Raw genomic sequence first — 20,401 nt, forward strand, 5'->3', positions numbered from 1 at the left:
AGGACAAAATTATGTGTTTATTTAATTAAGATTTGACAGAGAGAGGAGGGAGAAGATACGAAGCAAAGGTCCTGAGGTCAAGAGTTGAACACTGGATGGCTGCATTGAGGACTTCTAGCCTCTGTATGTGGGACGTCTGCTTTATATTTACGCCCCAAGACTTGATTTTTGTACATTTTTATGCTCCTGCCAGAGCAAAACACAACATACTGTCAAACTTCTGACTAAGTTGTCCAGGGCCAACTGGCTGCGCCAAAAAACAAGGCAAAAAAACTAAACAAAAAATAAAACAAAAACAAAAGCTTTCCACCACAACAGGTCCAGTACTTTGAAACTATATCAAGGTGAAGCAAGAACAGAATAGTAGAGCTCATGAAGTGAGTAAATGCCAATCGTTTAAATATTTTGAAACTGTATTGATTGTTTCATCGACAAGTTAACACTTTCTTTCAATAAACAATTTTAGCTTACATAATCAATAGCAAATGATGTCGTGTGAAGGTTCAAATGATGAAAGACTGGCTGTTTTTTTTACTTGCATTTTAGCACAAACTGGACGGACTGCAGCTGTCAGCCTTCAGCTTTGCTCTCAACATGTCAAGACAAGCAGTCAGGCACATATGCAGCAAAGAATTAAAAGCTTACTGCTTTCTGTGTGAAACTGGATTAACAAGCATCAACTTGGCACTCACAGTAGTGTTGCAGATTTTGAACAACATCTTTACACTCACATATGACTTCATGAAATGTTGCAGGGAGTTTTTTTCCCCTTATACATACAGAAATGGATATTAAAAAAAATCCTCGAACCTTGTTTGTATATACACTTCTTTGCCAATAAATTCACACACCTTGAACCTCGTCATATTTTCTCACCTTATAACCACTCAGTGGATTTCACACCAACAAAAAGTAGCATATAATTGAAGTTCTTCCACCTGAACCGTGGATCTCTGCAGCTCCTCCAGAGTTAACATTAATCTCTTAGCTGCTTCTCTGATTATTGCTCCCCTGGGCTGACGTGGAAAGGCATGTCTGGGTAGATTTGCAGCCGTGCCAAACTATTTTCACTTTCAGTCACTCAGATGTTGTTTACAACCTACCCCTGCTTTAAACTTCTTAAAACTTTTTCTCCATCCGTCTTGTTCCTCGATCCTCTGAGGCCTTCACACAACAGCGGAGTTCAAACTGAGAAAACTACAATTCGATAAACTCATTTAGAGGTACCAGAATAAAGAGGGCTAAAACGAAACGCACACCGTCCTTTCTGAAAATTGAAACATATACCTTTAAATACCATTAAAACCCATTAATTATTTTACATCCAATTCAAAACTACATATGACGTGTTGATCTACAAATTAAATCTCCAATCAAATGAAAAAAAAAGAAAGAAGGAAATTGTGGCTGAATTTTTGCAAAATATAAAAATATACCTTTGTTTGGAAGTGCATTTGATTGTATGTATTAACTTTAAGCTGATTAGACTAGCTACCCTACTTATTGAGTGTGTAAGCGATCTCTTGCTGCAGCTCTATGATATAGAGCACAGGCGTCAAACTCCAGTCCTCAAGGGCCACTGTTCTGCAACTTTTAGATGTGCCTCTGCTGCACCACACCTGAATAGAATAATTAGATCATTAAGGCTCTGGAGAACTGATCTACACAAGGAGGAGGTAATTAAACCATTTCATTCCAGTGTTTTGTCCCTGTGGCACATCTAAAATCTGCAGGACAGCGGCCCTTGAGGACTGGAGTTTGACACCCCTGATATAGAGGTACAGAGTGAAGTGAAGAATAAAGTCCAAATAAAAGTTAAACCAACCTTGAGGTAGCTGCTGGAATCACCAGAAGGCTCCTCAGCAAAGCCACTGCTGTCAGACTGTTGACTAACGGTCCTTGAGAGGTCTAAGAAAAAAAGGGAAAACATATTATCTCTGCTGTACTCTAACCTGCAGGTGGCAGGGTAGAGCTATGAATAATGAAAGCGGCTCAGAGACACTAAAACACAGGACAATCTGTCCTTGAAAGCATCTGAAGGAAACAGGAAACAGGAAAACATTCATAATATTGCAGTTTATTGGAAAAATGCTAATTCATCAAGCTTTATAGGTTCTCAAGGCCAGAATTTGCCACATTCACAAACATGGCATTTTAAATCACAAATTTATATTGTTGGGCTTTTAAGATATGGTTATCTTCTCTTGAGAGTCAATTTTAGATTAAAACTAATAAAAAACTGGTTAAAAGGGAATGTTTTATAATAATCAATTCAGGCAAAAACTAGTGCTAACGTATGTTTTAAATATAAGGCTTCAAGTAACAAGCATTTAAAATATTACATATTCAAAATACCAATTATTATAAATGCTTTATACAAAAAGAAAAGCATTATAGCTAAAAAAAAAAAAAGAAGAAGAAGGAAGAGACAAACTAATTATGTAAGCCCAGAATGAGTGTACTAGAACCAACCTGTGATTCTGGATGTTCTGGATGGCAGGGCTTCATCGTCATTAGTCTGAATCTAAACAGGCAAGGGACATTTGAAAGCAAGATAAACAATAAAGAATGTTTTAATTACTGATCAAACACAGACATACACTGACTCAACATGCTTGCACATATTGTATCATTCTTTTCTAGTCAGAAACAGATTTAATCAGCTCCTTTTTCTTCTACAACTGGACAGTAATTATCTCATTCCCAGTGCAGATCTATAACCCCTGCTTTCACTTTAGATCAGTTGTTGTTGTGTAAGCAGGCAATTTTGCCTGTATTTGCATTCATTTGCCTGGGAGAGTAGCTTCGCAGGCTGAGTTGAGTTACCACAGGGAGAGCAGATGAAAATAAGATGGTCTGGTAAAAGGCCTAAGTGATGTCATTGGGCCACCTGTGCGTGGGAAGAGGTTATCCTCTGAATGATAAAAAAAAAAACAGTATGAAAAAGGCAGGAGGAACACAGGAAATCCCCATACCTCTTCCATGTCGAAGGAGTCTGCGTTCTCTGTGCGAAGCTGGGCGAGTAAAGGTGGGGTGAGCATGGAGAGAGCTTTCTCAGGGGTGAAGGTGAGGTCAGTCTCATCTTTGGCCACCTGATCACCTTCCTCCTCTGTTTTCTGATGGGTTGTGTGAAGGTCAGCTGAAGCTGGCTGGTGTTCTGGCCCAGTGCTGCTCTGTTCAGGACTGATAGGTGGATGAATGTTAGCAAAAACAATAGCAGTGGTGCACTGAGCTACTTTTATGCTCAATTTAAGTGTCACTTTAAATACATTGCTCACAAAGCGTTAGGGATATCTGGCTTTCAGGTAGCCTGGTAAAAACCAGCCCCTTGTTGCTTTGCTTTGTGCAGAAAATCTAGACTCTTGGCTATTGAGAAACAATCCTGGAGCCGTAGACTCTGTTGAAGTGGTACGTATGTAATGTGCCAGCTTGACACTATGAAGCTTACCGGAAATTGCATGCACTGTAAACAACCATCCTCTGCTGCAACAAGAGAAATGCCGAGCTGAAGTAGACAGGCTGTTATTAAATGAATGTTTGGAAGTAACACTGACTGAACAGCTTCGTTCACTTCCTCCGCTACCATCACTAAAACTACAGGCAGATTACAATTCTAAAACTGCTCAAAAAAACCAAACCCATCTTTCATAACTTCTTTTGTTCACTGATTGGCTTGTTTGAAATTCTACTGGAGAAATCCACTTCAGTGGGAGAAAGCCCAGAGGGAGCAGTGAAACGAGATCAGAATAGAGCAGAATTTTGTATTAAGATGACGTCCAGGCTAACTTTTGAGTGAAAATTGTGGAAAACATAAAAACTACACACTACAATATGTCATGGCAGTAGAGTAATCATAGAGGCAACATCATTAAAGTCTCCATAATGTGTCATGTGGCCAACTTTAGTTCTGGAGAACGTGCAGGCCACTCCATTCAAGGTAACCCAGTCTCCAGCAGCGGTTCCCTCATTACATGGCCTTGATGACCTGAAGCATTGTTGTCCATTAAGATGAAATTAGGCCTGGGTTATTCATGCAGGGACACATTGACTGGTTAAAAGATTTTATTCAGGTAGTATTGGCTTATCACTGTTCCTGTCACAAAGTGTAGGTGTTAAGACAAAAAAAGGCCCAGAGACCAGTACAAGGGTATTTTCCATGTAGCCATAAGTGAAAAATCAGCTGTGACTCAGTGATGTAGATCAGTGGTGCCCAAAGTCGGTCCTCGAGGCCCGACTTTGGGCACCACTGGTGTAGATAAATATGACCAGAGGGGTCAGACTGGACAGAACTATCTGCCAGTTTTATGGCTGGCAGATAAACCAGCCATAAAACTGGCTGGTTTATCTGCCTCACTCCCATACAACAACAAGCAAACTACAGCAGAGAATAAGATGTAAGTGCATATTGTTCAGAATAATGATCAGACAATATATATTGATAATAAGGTGCATCAGTTGAGTATCGCAAAGGGAAACCCACCACCTAGGCAATGCAATAGATTATGGTATGCATCAGTGATGGTGCAAGAAATAACTACATATTTAAGGCACTGTGGTCGTCTTGTTTGACGTCAATCTAAAGTATAAGACTAAGATCTGAAATATTCTAAGAACATTTTCCAACCTGGAATTGAACCTCTATCACCTGCTCTAATGTTCCCAATAAATGTCCGGAGAGGAATCAGTGGACTCACGTATCTGTAGTCAAACTTTAACATAGAGGAGTTCTGTATTGACTAAACACACCTGCCCACACTGAAACACCACCACCGCCACCAAAGGTTTGTCTGGTGACAAGAGTGGTTGATGAAGAGCGTCTCCAACATTATTGGCGGCCATCATTTCAACTTAAAGTGAATAGCCTTTCAGAAAAAAGCACTAAGATCCTCTGGTTTCTTGTCCAGCGCAAATGCTGGCCATGCAAGACTTTGCTGCCTGGTGGTGTGGTTAGGTACCCTTGCAAGGCGCCATGAACATGGATGTACGGTTTCAAATGGTTTGATGTGACAACACATGTGCCTCTCACCTCCTTTAAAGGTGACATTCATCATCTGGCTTAACAAGGCACTGTTGTCAAAGCAGTCATCAGTGTGGGATGTGAACTGCTATGTCTTTCTGTGACTCTTCTAGTCTCTGTGAATCTCTTGACACTCTGAGCTCAGTGGCCACTTCTGTCTGAGAACATCCTGTTTGACGCCACACAGAGGTGAGGTGCTATTGATCTGTTGTTAGGTGTCGTCTTGGTCTTATGATTTGAAAATGTGAACAATAATGAGGAGGACTGTTTAAATCTCGATTCCGTTTGAACCCGGAAATTTAGTCGATTCATAAATCAAGCACATGCTGTGAATTTTGCCTTAAAGCTCATTGTTAGAGAACAGCAAGTTGTGCAAGAAGTGTTGGAAACGTTTAGAAAAGGTCACATTAAGTTCACCTGTGATGGTTATAGTTCATTCCTAGATTTCACCCAAAAGCCAAATATTGCTAGATTTTATGAATACTGTATCTTCTTTTAAAATAAAAAAAACATTAAATATCATTGGAAAATAAAAAAATTTTTATAAAAAAATTTATTTGAATTTGTATAAATTCATTGAGTGGAAAGCCTCAGGGCGTTCGAAGTATTTATAGAAGGCCCTAACAATACATTAATAAAAAATATAACAATAGGAATGAAGAATTACAACATCACATTTAAAGAATGAATCGAAATGATCAGAAATAAGAGCTGTGCCTTTTAAGTTCAGGGGGAAAAAAAGCCTATCATAGATTCTTCCTTGAAGACATAAAGCAATTTATCTACTTTGGGGTATTCTCCTGTCCTACCTTAAGTCTTAAATTGAATAACACATTGATCAGCCAATCCTACTTTGATTCTTGGTCAGTGGTCGTTTTTGTCACAGGTGTGACGTATTCTAGCTGGTCTAAAGCGGATCATCGTTGGAGACGGAGCTGTCAAAGTCATTTCTGTCAGGAGGACATCAACTCTCCGAGGATTATTTATCTTTTTCAGAAAGATCAAATCATAAAAAGCTATGTGTTCGGGACTAAAAAAAGTACAGTGACTTCCAGACTATTGACCACACCTGACTTTACTTTAACCATGTACTGTCTTTACACTTTAAGGCATCTTTTAAAATTTCAACAGAATTTAAAAGGCATTTTTTCCACCTCATTCTCATTTATAGAATACATCGGAAGCATGGCCTACCTGCTCTCCATTAGCCGATCAGCCTCGCCGCCTCCATTGGTCTCCTCCCTCACGGTAGCCAAGGGGAAATTATCTTTCCTGCGCATGTGTTTCTGGCTGACCATCTCCACCTGGTGGTCAGAGCTGGCGCGGTCATGATCCGTACCGCTACTAGTATGGTCTTTGACACGTGCAGAATCGGGGGAAGCAGTGTGTCCGTTCAGCTGTGCGCGTTTGTTTGGCGAGACCCCCTCTGGAGACTCTGCGGTTGATCCGAGCAAGTTCTGTTTGCTAATTTTCTTTATGAGTTTGGCCATGTTCCTGGCTGAGTTAGTCCTCTTCAGAGTAGATGGATCTTTACCGGCACTTCCTTGTTGCCCTCCTTTTTCTCCTTCTCCACCTGAGAGAGATACAACACAATGACATTAATAATAATAATAATAATTATAATGTCAGCTCTGTTTTATAATTTATTTTGTCAAGTGAAAAGTAAACAGCTCTATTTAATTGACAGTCGAAATGTGTGTTTTTCCCCCTGAAATTATGAACTTATTCTTTGTACCTTTTATTATTTATATACAAGTCAAACTTTTATCAAAAAAAAAGTGCACTGTGAATGCCAAATACTGAATGTCGAAGTTGTCTTGGATAGACAAGTTATTTGGCAGTATGGTGTTTTTTTGACAAGTGAAGAAAAACCAAAGTGTTGTTGCATGGCTCACCTTGATCCTTGCTGGTGAATTTGTTCACAGGTTGTCCAGAAACCTGACTGTAGAGCTGGAAGAACTCATTGGCAACCGTCGTCAAGACCTCAATCTGACGGAAACGACCTGAATCAGAACAAAATAAATTAAATTTAAATGAAAAGAAAAAGCAGATGCCAATCGCTACTGGTTTGGTTAATCTGGCCAACTCCTAGGTCTAGAGTTAAACTGCAGCAGAACATGGTGGTTTGTAAGCTGTCCTTTAGGATGCGGGTACATGTTGACATACCTGTCACTTACTGATGTGTCTGCTGCTTCCTCACGGTGCCAATTCTCCATGATACCACATAAGAAATATGTTCCACTGCTTAACTCGTGAACCCAGCAGCAATGTACAAATGACCTGGGAGCTTTTTTACACTGGCCGATTAGAATAAAGAGGTCAAAGGCTTGCAAAAACATTCATCTCACCACAAAAGCCCCAGCAGCAGCCAGGACTGAGCACAAGGAGCATTATTAAATGACTTCAGACTGATGGTAGAAACCACTAATCAACTCTCTGCAGCCTCAGCATGAAAACTTTTCCACTCCTTGCTGTCAAAGTTTTGGAAAGAGCATTACAGCCTCGGTTTTGCCTTACTTACAGACCGACAAGAGATTCAACTAAGCATATTTTTGCTGTTGTGGCCCATGCGCCTCAAGGTTGTGCATGTGAGCCGCATTTCAGTTCAGGATATTAGAAAGGACGGTTGATGTGAGTTATTGCTGCTGTAGGGTATAAACTACAGAAGTCTGTGCAGAAAGTCAGAGACCAGCGGTTTCAGGAAACTGCAAATCAACAACTGAGACGAAAAGTTAAAAACAACTTTACTGCTGCTCAATTATTTGGTGCAGATCCAAAATAAGCATGTGCATTTGATTTTTGGTCGATGAGTTGATGGAAGAACAGATATTTTCATAACTTCGGGATTTATAGGATTATAGAAACCTTAGTAGTAAACATTGGATTACCTACAGAAGTGGGCGATATGGAGTGAAGGTTTTACCACAATATTTCATATTAATACTGTGATAGGAATACTGCTTTTTTTAGGTAATTGAGAGAAACCTACTCACTAGAAATATTCTTCTGTAGGACATCAGTCACGTACAGAAGTATTATTTGTGGTAATAATCACATTTTCACATTTATTGATATGTACTTCTCTTTGAACAAACAGTGAAGAAAATACTGAAATTAAATCCTGACATACAGATAGTTTTGTAGGTTTTTAAACAATTGGAATTTATCATAACAATAAATCAAGATTGTTATCATGATAATTTATCACAATAAATGATAAACCATATGGTAAATGCCCACCCATAATGACTAATATGCTTGTAAATACTAGCTTGTGGCGTTAGCTACTTTGTACTTTGGCTTTGATTAAGAGAGCAATGCAACGTGACCTTTAATTAGTGATAAAACATTAAATATTGACCAATTCAATAATAAAACTCCTAGCTGCTATCCTAGCTATAAGTCAGTCTAACTCTAAATGTATTATTTTACGAGACCGGAACAAAGAGTCAAATGAGTAATTCCAGATTACATCATGATGCCTCCTGGAGGCAGATTATTATATAGTATTGTAAACGTACGCCTTCCTATTGGTCTATTTTTACACATTCCACAAGTGAGAGTTTTGAGATTCGGTGACGCTCTGCTGCAAAAGGCTCAGGGTGGAATTAAAGACAGACGTCAGAGCCGCTCCCCTCTCCTCCCTCCTCCCGGAGTTGTGTAAGTTGCACCGTCAGTGTCATCTCGAACAGGATAATGACTTGCATGCTTTCCTGCCTTCCCTCCCCCTCCTCCGCTTCACACCCAACTGTTTAAATACTTGTCAGTCGGTTATGAAACACGGACTTCTGTCTTCTGCCGCCCTCTGAAACGTTGCGACACACTTCGCTGTCGTCACCTGGAAGGGAGCAGTGCTCTTGCATGTTTTGACTTCAAAGTTCAAAACAAAAACATTCCTTATTGTTGGCATGTAGCTTTTACCTGATGCTGCAACTGTAATGCCCTGATGCTTAAAGTTTGAAAAGTGTGACATGCTTTTGTGTTGAGCCCCCTTTAGCCAATACTTTGTAGAAAAAGAAGGCACTCAGACAAAGGCTGAGGTCCATTATTTTAAAATGATGAACACACATGTGCTGAAAATGCCAATAAAAAGTAAGTGAGAAAAAAAAAAAAAGAGAATGCTTTATCCAACTTTCTACACCATATCCCAGTCCCAGTCTGTTTAGAGAAAGTGAACCTCGATCTAAAGTAAACTCCAGGATCTTGTTAATAAAGAACCAACTTTTTTTATATAGGTATAACATATCAATATTTCAGATGTAGCTATCTGAAATAAAATGTTTTATTTTTTGTATTTTTTAGGTTTTCAAAAATTCTTTTTAGATTTTGTCAGTTTTTTTTTTAGATTTTCTAGGGATTTTGTTAGACTTTACTTTTTAAAATAGACTTTGCAGATGTTTTAGATTTTGAAGTTTTGTGTAGTTGGATTTATATATGTATACATATTTTGCTTTTTTTTTTAGATTTGCAGGATTTATTAAATTTTTTATGTATTTATTCAATACAAAATGACATATTTTATTTCTCATTATGACACTGAAAACTAAATACTTTTGTTGTTTAAATAATTTTCTACAAATGGCAACATCCCATGCAAGAAAATGTATTCATGCTTTTATAGCAAATGTTTTATGTTTTTCTATGGTTTAAAAACTAAAAATCAAATTGAGGTTTTTTTAGAAATGACCACAAATGTCCTGCCGTAGATATTTATCAAAAAATTTAAGTTGTCTTTGCACAAAAGGTTTGTTAGCTCCATCTAATCTTCCAAATATGATTTTTCCCAACACTACAAAACCCACAGACAACCCAAAAGAACTCACCAAGTAAGCTGGCAATCCACTTAACTTCAGCAGAATGGTCTTTTTTCATTAATTACAATTCCAGTAGGGAGTTAAAGGTTTAAAAAACAAACAAAAACACTAATATAAAAAAAGCATTCTCTTGACTTCAACCTCAGTAGGTGAAGAAAGAAGGATATCAAGTTATTAAAAAATGCTATATTTTATAAGAAGTCGATAGACCAACCCAGGAATAAAGGAGCCTGGACTTCAAACTCTGGGACACAAATAAGATCCAATATCTTGTGCTACATATGACAGCCTGACTGGAATATATTTTCACCAGACTCGACTATTAATATTCCTACTTTGAATTTGTACTGTATCTGGTACTCAAAAAGCCTGTTATTGGCATGTCACAGTTGTATCGCTCACATGCACAGCTGGTTTTGTGTGATAATAGTAAAACAGCGTGTTTCCTTCTGACTGCTGACTCTGCATTAATGCTCATTCTGGGGATTTTTTTACAGGAAATGAGGGATAAGCCACAAAGACACGTACTCCGTCTTTTTTCTCTCTTCATCCTGGAGGGATTTTTTTTTTCTAGTGGTGAGAACAGGGCTTACATAACAAACAACAACACACACGTCTGTGTGTGCGTTTGGGATCCAGGGAACCGATGGAAGAGTATGAGAATGCTTCCAGAAACTACACACAGATCTCAGAGAAACAGTCCAGTCCAGAACAGTTTCTTAAAGTTAGCAATGTTATCGAGCTAGTCGTAAGGACGGGCATTGACCATCAATTTACAAGCCTTTCATTTTCAAATATGTCCAGGCTGCTAGCCAACGAGAGTTATATGCATTTCAAGGTCCGAGTCAATAAATATGTGAAAAAGCGTGAGAGAAGTAAGCACAAGACAGCTGAGAACGCAGCTAACAGTTGCTAAACAGTGACTGCGCCACGTCTGGACATCAATGCTTAATGCGGTGAAGATTTATGATTTGCTCAGCAAAGCAGAGGATGCCCAGAGAAAAGTTGTATAAGACCAGTAGCTTGGAGACTTAACATACTGGCAACTTGAAGAGGGATTTGAAATGACACTGTATTGAGCCAAGTCTGCCTTTAATTTACAATAGTGGGGAATGACCACTGCTCACAAAAACTGTAATTTCCTACTGATTTATCTCATCTTATTTTTTAGCCATGCCTTTTTTTTTAAACCAGGTCCATCTTCCACTGAGATCAGAAACTTCTTTTTCAAGGGACACCTAGCCAAGTTAATATGTATTCAAATAAAACCATATAAATACTGCGACACAATGAACAAACAGTAAATTAAAACACCAAGCGGCACTTATTACATGCAGGAGACACTACATGTGAACAGGAGGTGCAAAGTAGAGGTGCACCGATAAATCGCCCCCAATTTCCTTAGTTGTGGGTGATCGGCGGATACTTGCATGAAAAATCTACCAATCTTTTCTACTTCCACAAAGGTCTGAAAAACCAGTCACTGTCCCTTTTTGCTCTTTCGTGAGAGATGCTGATTGACAGACTTTCCCCACCAGGTCACATCTGCACATATGCTGTTAACAATAGTCACTCCGTTGTTGTCAACCTAGCAACTTTTACAACAGCTACAACAAAAAAATCGTTATCTGTCAAAATCAAAATCAGCAGGTCGGGCTTTTTAAAGATCAACGATTGGCCAGAAAATTCTAATCGGTGCATCCTTCATCCAAACTATCGCCCTTAGAGGGGACAAGACACATTGCAGCATCCTCAGCAACAACAATGCTGAAAACTACAGAAAATGCTTCATATTAATTTCTTATAATGGCTGCACATTTCAAAAAGAATACAAAGAGATCGCAAAAAATCCCTGAACTTGAGGCTAAATCGTTTTGAACTTCCTGCAGAAGCCAGCTGTACTGCAATACCAACATTAGTTTGTCCATAAACAGGAACAAGTTGAGACGGTGTCATGTAGGTATCTCTATGTCAAAGTGTGGGAACTTGTGTTGATTAGCCAGAGGCAATAAAACTGTGGTTGCTCTGTGAAAATAAATAGGATCCAAAACATGAGCCTCAGCGACATAAAATGAGGCAAAAGCGCAATTTCTCTGCACTCTGCTTTGTTTGGATCATAAACCATAAAATATGTGAATGTTTGGGAATGTGTGGACATGTTCTGTGCTTGCACCAAAGAAGATGCAGACACCTCTGTATCCTTGCACTCAAACAAAGAGTGCCTGCGTCATAAACTTGTAGAAATAAGTAGAAATCATCAGAGCCCTGAATGCCTAAGATCAGTGCGTGAGAGCCGGACATCAGTATGTAGTCTGGTAACAAGATAATGTTCTAAATATAAAGCATTCTTGAATAATAACTTGTCAGTTTCCAAACACACTGCAGTGCTATTTCTGGCTGAATAGATGAACCCACTTGCTCAGGGCAACTAAACAAAAAAAAAAACAAAACAAAGCAAAGCAAAGCGTCATTTCATTTAACATATCAGCACTCCATATCTGAAATGCAGTCATGCAAATAGATTGCATCTCCACCTAAGCAAAACACGGCTTTATGCACATTAAAAAAAATCTAGTTGCTATTTTTAATGTAACTAAATATATACTGAGGCATCTACACAGAGTTTTAATTTCCCATCAAACAAGCAGTCAAATGTTTGTGAGCATCTTCGTCTTCCGCTCTGTCCTGAAAAGATCTTTAAAAAAACGGTGCAGTCGTTCAATAACTTAATTCTGGGACTTATGGCTGGCTCCTTTCACTCTTCTGTCATTTGCTACATTAAGTAAACATGCTTTGTTATTTGTCAGCCATGACAATCAGAGAACTAGATGAAAAATAACCATACAAAAATAGCCACACCCATTCTGCTCTACCAGCTTGTTTGTTCGACAAATCTAACAGTGAGGGTTGACTGACCTTTGACCAGCTGGACAAATCTGTATATAAGTGACACTGCAGGCCACTGATAAAAAGAGAAATCTTTCTGAGCCACCTTAACAACCTACAGTGCATCATCACACTGATAAGTCAGATTCATGTTCTTAGAGCTCTAAGGTTGTTGAGTGATTTAGCACCAGTGTGTCAAAAGATCATCGAATAAATGTGTTAATGTGGTTCTATCAGACAAGATTGTGCTACATCAGCTCCTAACAGCTGACCAGTTGCTTTGCAAGCTAATAAGATATCTGCCTTTCCATGCACATTTGCAAGAGCCAACAACAACAAAAAGAAATTCTGAGGTCAAACTGGAAAAACTAACAGATTAATATGCAGGACTTTATAATGCTACAAGGCAATGGCTGTGAGTTAAAAGCTAAAGACTAATAAAAGCAAGCCAGACCAAAGCCATTTTTGGCAGATTGTGTTGCTCTTAACAGATGCACCTCACAGCTGGAGAGGCCGAGCTGGGATTTGTTTTCACAGCTGGAAATACTCCAGTGAGGTGCATAGTTCACGTGCTCGGCGAGCAGGACATTACGCTCAAAGAAAGAGACGGTGGTGTGGATTCTCAAGCATCCAGGACAGGACAATCCTATGGGCTTCAATAAAAGGCAACTGAACTTTTTATCTTTTTCCTTGAAATTAAGAAAGCAAGTTCAACTGCCATGTTTGCAATCCTTCAAAGAAATAACTCTTTGTCTGCTGGACAAATGTCACTCTAGGCTTCCCCATTAACATTTCAGTAGTAAAAACTCTCCTTTTAATGTTCCAATTTTTTGAGGAACCTTTTTGAAATGCTAAAATTAAATTACAATTTGGATGTCATTCTAATTTATTAGGATGCACCTGTATATTTATTCATTTTTGTTCATTATGGGATACAGCTTTCTTTTGCAACATGTGTTGCCACTTAGGTTAGGAGCAAGCTTAAGTCCAGCTGCTTCCTTTTTCACATCTGGGCACCTTTATTTTAGGACGCTAAAAGCTACAGACAGCAAAGCAACCAAATATTAAATATCAGAGAGACGATGCATAAAACTCATTTGACCAAAATCTTCTCTCTTTAGAAGCCTTGATAGCATTAGCTCAAGTAAGGCTACACCCGAGTTTTTTGTGGGCCTAATTCAATACCCATGCTGAGGCACTAGGCTGGATAAGCAACAGCATATTTCAAAAGAAGATCATTCTGGCTATGGCTAAAGCAACACTTGGCTGAAGATTTTAAAGAAAATATACCAAAAACAAATTAGCTCATGTTTTCTCTCACAATGTTTACCGTTTTCTTTATATGTCATTAACTTCTTCAGCTCACATTCGAAGTTAAATGGAAACCAATTCAGCACAAATCCCGAAAGATGTGATCCACAAAATGGCTTCTTTGTTTTGGTTTCACAAAAAACGACAGTGGGTGAGTACAAAGTAGGCTTCTGGGTCATCATTTCTATTCATCTATGGGTGTCCTGTCCAGCCAGATGGATCACAAATGGAGTTAAAAAAATCTCAGCAAAAACTCTGCCAAGGAGGTGCAAACAGAGCAGAAAAATCACGGATATATTTTGCAAAATATCCGTGTTCATGTTCAAAGGGCTTCAAAGAAAACATGTAGGACTTATAATTCATACCTAAAAAAATTCACAGCTAGAAAAACAAAAAAAAAATCCCACTTTTTACTGCACTCATAACAATAAGGTGCTAAACCAGAACCAAAAGATATAAACTGCTCTAACCATGTTCTAGTTACCAAAGCAATTCAAATCTCCCCAAACATGAAGACTGAAACAGACTCTTGTTTTGACACAAGACGAATGTTCTTGCCAAATGTTTTTTTTAAGGCACTAGACTGTAAAACTGTCAAGAAGAAGAGGATCAGCTGTGTGTGTGTGCGCTCAATTGGGGAGCCAATACCTCCAGGTACACCAAACTTTAAAAACAAAAAGAGGCCAGGATGTTAGGGGAGCAGGTCTGTGTGTCCGTGTGTGTGTGTGTGTCTGTGTGTGTGTGTGTGTGTTTGGGACAAACAGATCTTTGTTCTCTCTGGCAGTGTTGTCCAGGCAGTTGGCAGAACAGCTAAAAATGCTGAAGGACCCCCACAAAACCCCACAGTAGTATTGGGAACAAGACACGCACACACAGTCAATGCGCTTCACTTCCTCTGTCTACAGTTTCAGGATGCAGACCTCTGAAGTGCTCAGTGCAAACACCCACTAGCTGAGCCGTTCAGCTGCTAGAGATGTGCCCAGTAAGCCCATAAACACCGAAGGGGACAGAGGAGTGTAGAAGGTGTTAGAGGTACATACTGGTTAGAGCGTAGTTGGGGTTTTCCACTTCCAAGCGCTGCAGCTGAGCTCCTAGGTAGACCTACGAGTGAGTCACAGAAAACAACATCAACGGTTAACATTAATAATGCAGAAAAGACTTAAGCTGCTATATAGGTGCACGGTTTCATGCATTATTTTGACACTACATGCTCCTAAGTTTAAACCAGCACTACCTTGATGTCAATGCCTCTCGCTGAAGAGGTGCTGTTGAAGAACCGTGGGGGAATTTTCGAGGACAAGTCAGGTTCTTCTCGACCAAAACCCAGATTTAAAAGGATTTCCTCCGGGTCTTCCTCGTACAGGTCCAGCAACTCTGAAACACTGTTAACAGTCCGACTGTTAGGAACCCACCATGCACCATGCTCACATACCATTTCTAAAGTGGAAACATGAAGGACATCAAATTAATACGTTTATTGGTTGGTCGACTTAAAGGAAAATTTCTAAAAATGATCAAAAGTGAGCATTTAAGTCCATGTGGTGAACTACTTGCACATGCATTTCACATTTTTGTCAGATCACAACCTTCATTGTATTTTCTTAGGTTTTAGTGTGATAGATCAACATGAAGAACAGAATCTTTTGAAGTGGAAAGGAAAATAAACAGTTTCTAAGAATGTACCGTGCATTTCTATTTAGTACCCCTGCGTCAGTGCTTTATAAAAACATTTTTTGCTGCACCTTAAGCTGCTAAATCCTTTGCAGTATGTCTCCACCAGTTTTGCACATCTAGAGATTTACATCAAAAGCAAATCGAGTTTATTCAGAGTAAAAAAACGGGGCTGAATAAAATTAAAAGCAGCACTTTTGAGAACAACTTACAAACTACTTTAAAAATCATGAACTGAAATCCTTTGAATTCCTAGTTATCTGCTACGTTGTGTGTCACTTAAAATCTCAATAAAAAACACAAATGTTTGTGGTTGTGAAGTGATGAGATGTAAAAAAAAAGTTAATTGCCCAAAATATATTAAGAAATCTGCAGGATTCATAAGAATCGACCCAATTTGCAGCTTAGAAATTAGACAAACTTTTTGTTTGGCATGGACTCATCCATTTGTTATAAATCAGGTCTAAATTTTGTATTCAACCTCATTTAACGTGTCTGAGTCAATGGGAGTCATTTATGTTAAGTGCCATCAAGAGCACACGGCGTCTCCATTTTCTTCCACTTGAAACCACTTGTCTCCATCTTGGAAAAACCTCAGCGATCCTTATTTAAGAGTAATGGGATGAACTGACCTGGATACAGTGCTGCTTTTCCCTGATCCTGTGGAGTTCATACTTCTCCCCCTCTCTTTGTACTGAATCCTCTTCCGATCCGCCACGAAATCAAAACTACATAAAAACACAGAGCAACAAGGACTTATAAAGAACTGTTAGAGTAAGAGGAGAGGCTGACCAACTAAACCTCACGTACTGAATGATGAGGGTGAATAATAAAAACAACTCACCAAGCTTCAGGTTTATTATTTTTGGACTGAAGATGATCGGCTGCAGAAACAAAAATGTAAGAGAATCAGGAGTCAATAGAACCGACAGAATGATTTGCTGCAGTGAGGGAAGTGGTTTAGATACCTTAGTGCTATTGGAATACATCTTGGTAAATTTGAGTTGAACTTTGAAAACCTGTTTAATGAGTAAAGATTTGACCCGTCAGTGTATTTTGGATTTTGAACAAGAGGGTCGAATGCAACGCTCATCAAAAAACACTACTATAGCAGCTTTCCCTTTGAAATCCAAATGAGATTGTAAACAAGTGGTTGTGGTTGGCTCTTGGAGATGACATGCAGTGTAGTTAAATTGAGTTTTAAGCATGCAAGATTCCCAATACATCAGGAGAGAATGTCATTTTCTGATTGCTGCACTGCTTTCCCTTAAAACCTGATCTTATTTGAACAATTCTCTACAGATTTAACGGGAATTGGACAAGTGTAATTTTTTGGATATTGAAACCTTCTCAAATAATTATTCTCCATAGCTACAGAATGCACCAAAGCTAAAACACTTCCCTTAAAAGGCAGCTGACAGGCAGTGCAGCTGCTTAGCTCCGCCCCAATTTGAAAACAGAACTAGTGAGAGTTGTTTGTACAGCAGGAGGAAAAACCCGTTCTCGGGTCGGGAGAATCTGTCACCGTTGGCCGTCTGCACTGTCATGTGTTACCATGCTGTATCTTACAAATCAAGTTTCTTCCCTACTGTGACACTTGAGTTATATAAAACTGTTTTTTTATGCTTAACCACCATTTACTGTATTGTCTATGAGAACTTAAAGCCAAAGTGCAGTATGAGTGATATTTTCATTTCCAAAGAACCTGTTGAGACCTGCAGCTTTGCCACCATCCCTGAGTGTCTCTCCATTTCTTTCTGTTTAAATAGCCCATGTTTTCTTCTCTGGCAGACGGCTGGATTAAGGGAGCAAACGATAACGAAGTTGCGCTGCATCTGGAAACTTGCTCATTCACTTCCATCTCGTCTACCCCGAACCATTTAATTTACTAATTCACTGCCATTCCCGTCAGCCGCTAATACTTTAATCTGTTCCAGCCCCGTCCTTATATTGCTTGATGTCATTATGGTCCATTAGGATCTGTTCGTACATGACATCGACAAAGACCTTTTACTTCACACTGGACATTAGCTGCCTCAACATAATTCACTCTGAGCACAATCGCAGCACTTGCAACCAGGACTTAATAAGCTGAAGCGCACAGAGAAACCTGCACTAACAGAACATAAATCACAGATATATTAAGATGAAAGTGGGCATGGTTACGTATCAGTTCTTGGCTGGATGTTTTTTGGTTAGCTTATTTGCACCAACTGGCTGTTAAAACATAACTTAGTGTTGACAAAAACTGAAAATATTTCATTTCAGTCGCAAGCTGGTCTCCATGTTGGTTTAGGTTTCAATTGCATCTGCTAAAAATCTTTGCAATACTGTTTGATAGCAATAATTTCAAAGAGCTTCATCAAAATCCTTTCTTTTGGCAGTATAAAATAAAAAAAATATTTCTATTTTATACTGCCAAACACAGTGCAAAACATTAATTTTATTTGCACTGGTCTCCAATACATGTTTTTTTCTTTACTCTTCATTTCTTTAAACTTCCTTCTTTGGACTTCAGTAGCCTTTTCCCCAAAAAGATATTCACTCATTTTGTTTTGGCATTTTAGATGAATGTATTTTTGCCTTAATATGTAGCTCAACTCTGAGCAATGGATCAGTCAAGTGTATAAAAATACACCCAAAACAAGTAAAATGTGTAATGTGTCACTTGGCAAAGAGACAATTTCATATTAAATCTCCAGGCACTTAATTTTTTTGCTAGTGTCACAATTGGACATAAAATTGTATTTTAGAACCAAAACGGTAATTTTCAAAGAACAATGAACTAAAAATTGGCATTAGACCATCAACATGTGCATGATGCATCTACAAGGTTACTTATCAGTTCTTAGCAGGATATTTTTTGATGTTCTCAAAGACATGGCCTTCAGATGCTAGTAAAATGTTGTAAATCATGTGTAGCTCTGCCATCCCTTAATTTGTCCTTTAGCTGACCACTGCTTCTTATTTATTCAAGTAAAAACACAGCCTGAACATAAAAGAAATAAAAAACAGCCAAATGTGTTCAAAGTCTATAGAAAGCATGGGTCGGTTACCAGTATTCTATTTTTTGTGTGTTTTTTTATAGATTAAAAAAAAAAAAAACTCTTTAAAAAAAAAAACACAGATCATACTACTGTGATGTTGTGAGGTCTTTTTAATGAGACTGTAGAGTGACTAGAATAGAGTGGCATTTGGAGGATGGAGTAAAACTGTGCTTTCCCCTCCAGCATCTATTTCTGCATTCTGCTGGTCAGTTTTCTGAAAGCTGACTCCTAGACTTTTCCCTCCATTACAAGACTGACAATTTTAGCTGTTTGAAAACATATATAGTTGCAAAGAAATACCAGTAGTCATAGTTTGGTTGGTTGGAAACCTCACACTTTGATCTTTTTCCCTGTCAGTAAATGCACCACACAACAACCTGCATGGTCACAGCTAGAATAGCACTAGATGGTTTCACAGAGTAAAAGGAAAAAAAAGGCAAACTTCAACTTGAGCTACTTTTGAAGATCACATTACTGTTGAGTAAAAGCCCCAAAATCTCCATTTACTTTTGTTTTCCTACATGGTTTGAATCTTTTTGTCACACTTCGCTTCTGTTTGACATTCAATTTAAAACAAAACCACTGAAAAAGTATTAAAAATAAAATGCAACTTAGAGAAATAATTTGACATAGGAAAACTTTTCTTTGGTGATTTGGGCTGCAAAAGAGCGAGAGAGAGCAGGGCTCCTTGCAGAAAACAAGATGATCAGGGTCTCCAGTCTTTCTGCGATACACACAGAGACTGCCTTTTTTCCTCTATGTAATATAGCACCAGTCACATTAATGGTGAACATAAAATCAAAGACAATCAAAAACATCAACTCCACAATCATTTTGTCTATGTTTTTGTTCTCTCTCACACAGTGCAACATCGCCTCTGCTACTATGCTACACACATAATTAATGATGGGTCATGGCAAGAACCCACAAGTAATATCGCTTATATGCATGTCAGAGTTTCAAATGACGAATAAGAACCAGCAGCTCAAAACTTAGAAAAGTTGGATTTGAAATCCACAAAAAAAAAAAATTTGATTGGTTCATCTTTACTCAAGAGGTACAACCAATCACTAACTCACCCATATCTAATCTGTAGAAGTCCTAAAATAGAATCGCTTTGGAGAGGATTGTATATAAAGATTACACAAATATCACTAAATAAAATAAAACACTGTTAAAGCATTTCCACAGAATCTGCATTTAGTACAGTCAACAACACCTAAACACCCTGAGGCTGCATTTATTGCTCTAAAATAGATTCAATTGATCGTTTTTAACTCATATGAGACCAGGTAAACAGTTGTTGAACAATAAAAACGAGTTCTCAGAACTGTTGTTTCTTTACAGGATGTTTCAGATTAAATCTACATAAACTCAAACCAGCCATTATTTAACTCTTTCAGGGCCAGAATCTCCTAGCTGGCCAATAAACCCACACTCAGCATCAAAGTCGGGTCATTACAGCCTATTGTGCTTTTGCTCTTCTTAGCACCGGAGCCTCACCATATGTATTCACAGCAGATTACAAGAATGACGAAGGTACACACACTTTCAGAGGAGGGCCAGCCATGCATGTGGTGTCTTTCCACACTTCTAACCACTGTTGACTTTTCCTTCATGAAGAAACAGGACTGAGGAACTGAGTGCAGTCCCAC

General features: G+C 38.6%; 1 protein-coding gene across 1 annotated transcript in view; it reads right to left on the bottom strand.

Annotated features, from left to right (window-relative positions):
- ssfa2 (sperm specific antigen 2) overlaps nt 1–20,401 on the bottom strand; it is a 41,393-nt gene that overhangs the window by 5,991 nt on the left and 15,001 nt on the right. Inside the window, exons 7-15 of the mRNA XM_023336894.1 lie at nt 16,544–16,583; nt 16,332–16,427; nt 15,263–15,410; nt 15,069–15,129; nt 6,913–7,020; nt 6,212–6,590; nt 2,976–3,183; nt 2,473–2,524; nt 1,826–1,908 (exon numbers count right to left, since the gene is read on the bottom strand). Of these exons, the coding sequence (XP_023192662.1) occupies nt 1,826–1,908; nt 2,473–2,524; nt 2,976–3,183; nt 6,212–6,590; nt 6,913–7,020; nt 15,069–15,129; nt 15,263–15,410; nt 16,332–16,427; nt 16,544–16,583 (1,175 nt within the window). The remainder of the gene's footprint in view (nt 1–1,825; nt 1,909–2,472; nt 2,525–2,975; nt 3,184–6,211; nt 6,591–6,912; nt 7,021–15,068; nt 15,130–15,262; nt 15,411–16,331; nt 16,428–16,543; nt 16,584–20,401) is intronic.

This window comes from Xiphophorus maculatus, chromosome 7, assembly GCF_002775205.1.
Source record: "Xiphophorus maculatus strain JP 163 A chromosome 7, X_maculatus-5.0-male, whole genome shotgun sequence".
NCBI classification, from domain to species: domain Eukaryota; kingdom Metazoa; phylum Chordata; class Actinopteri; order Cyprinodontiformes; family Poeciliidae; genus Xiphophorus; species Xiphophorus maculatus.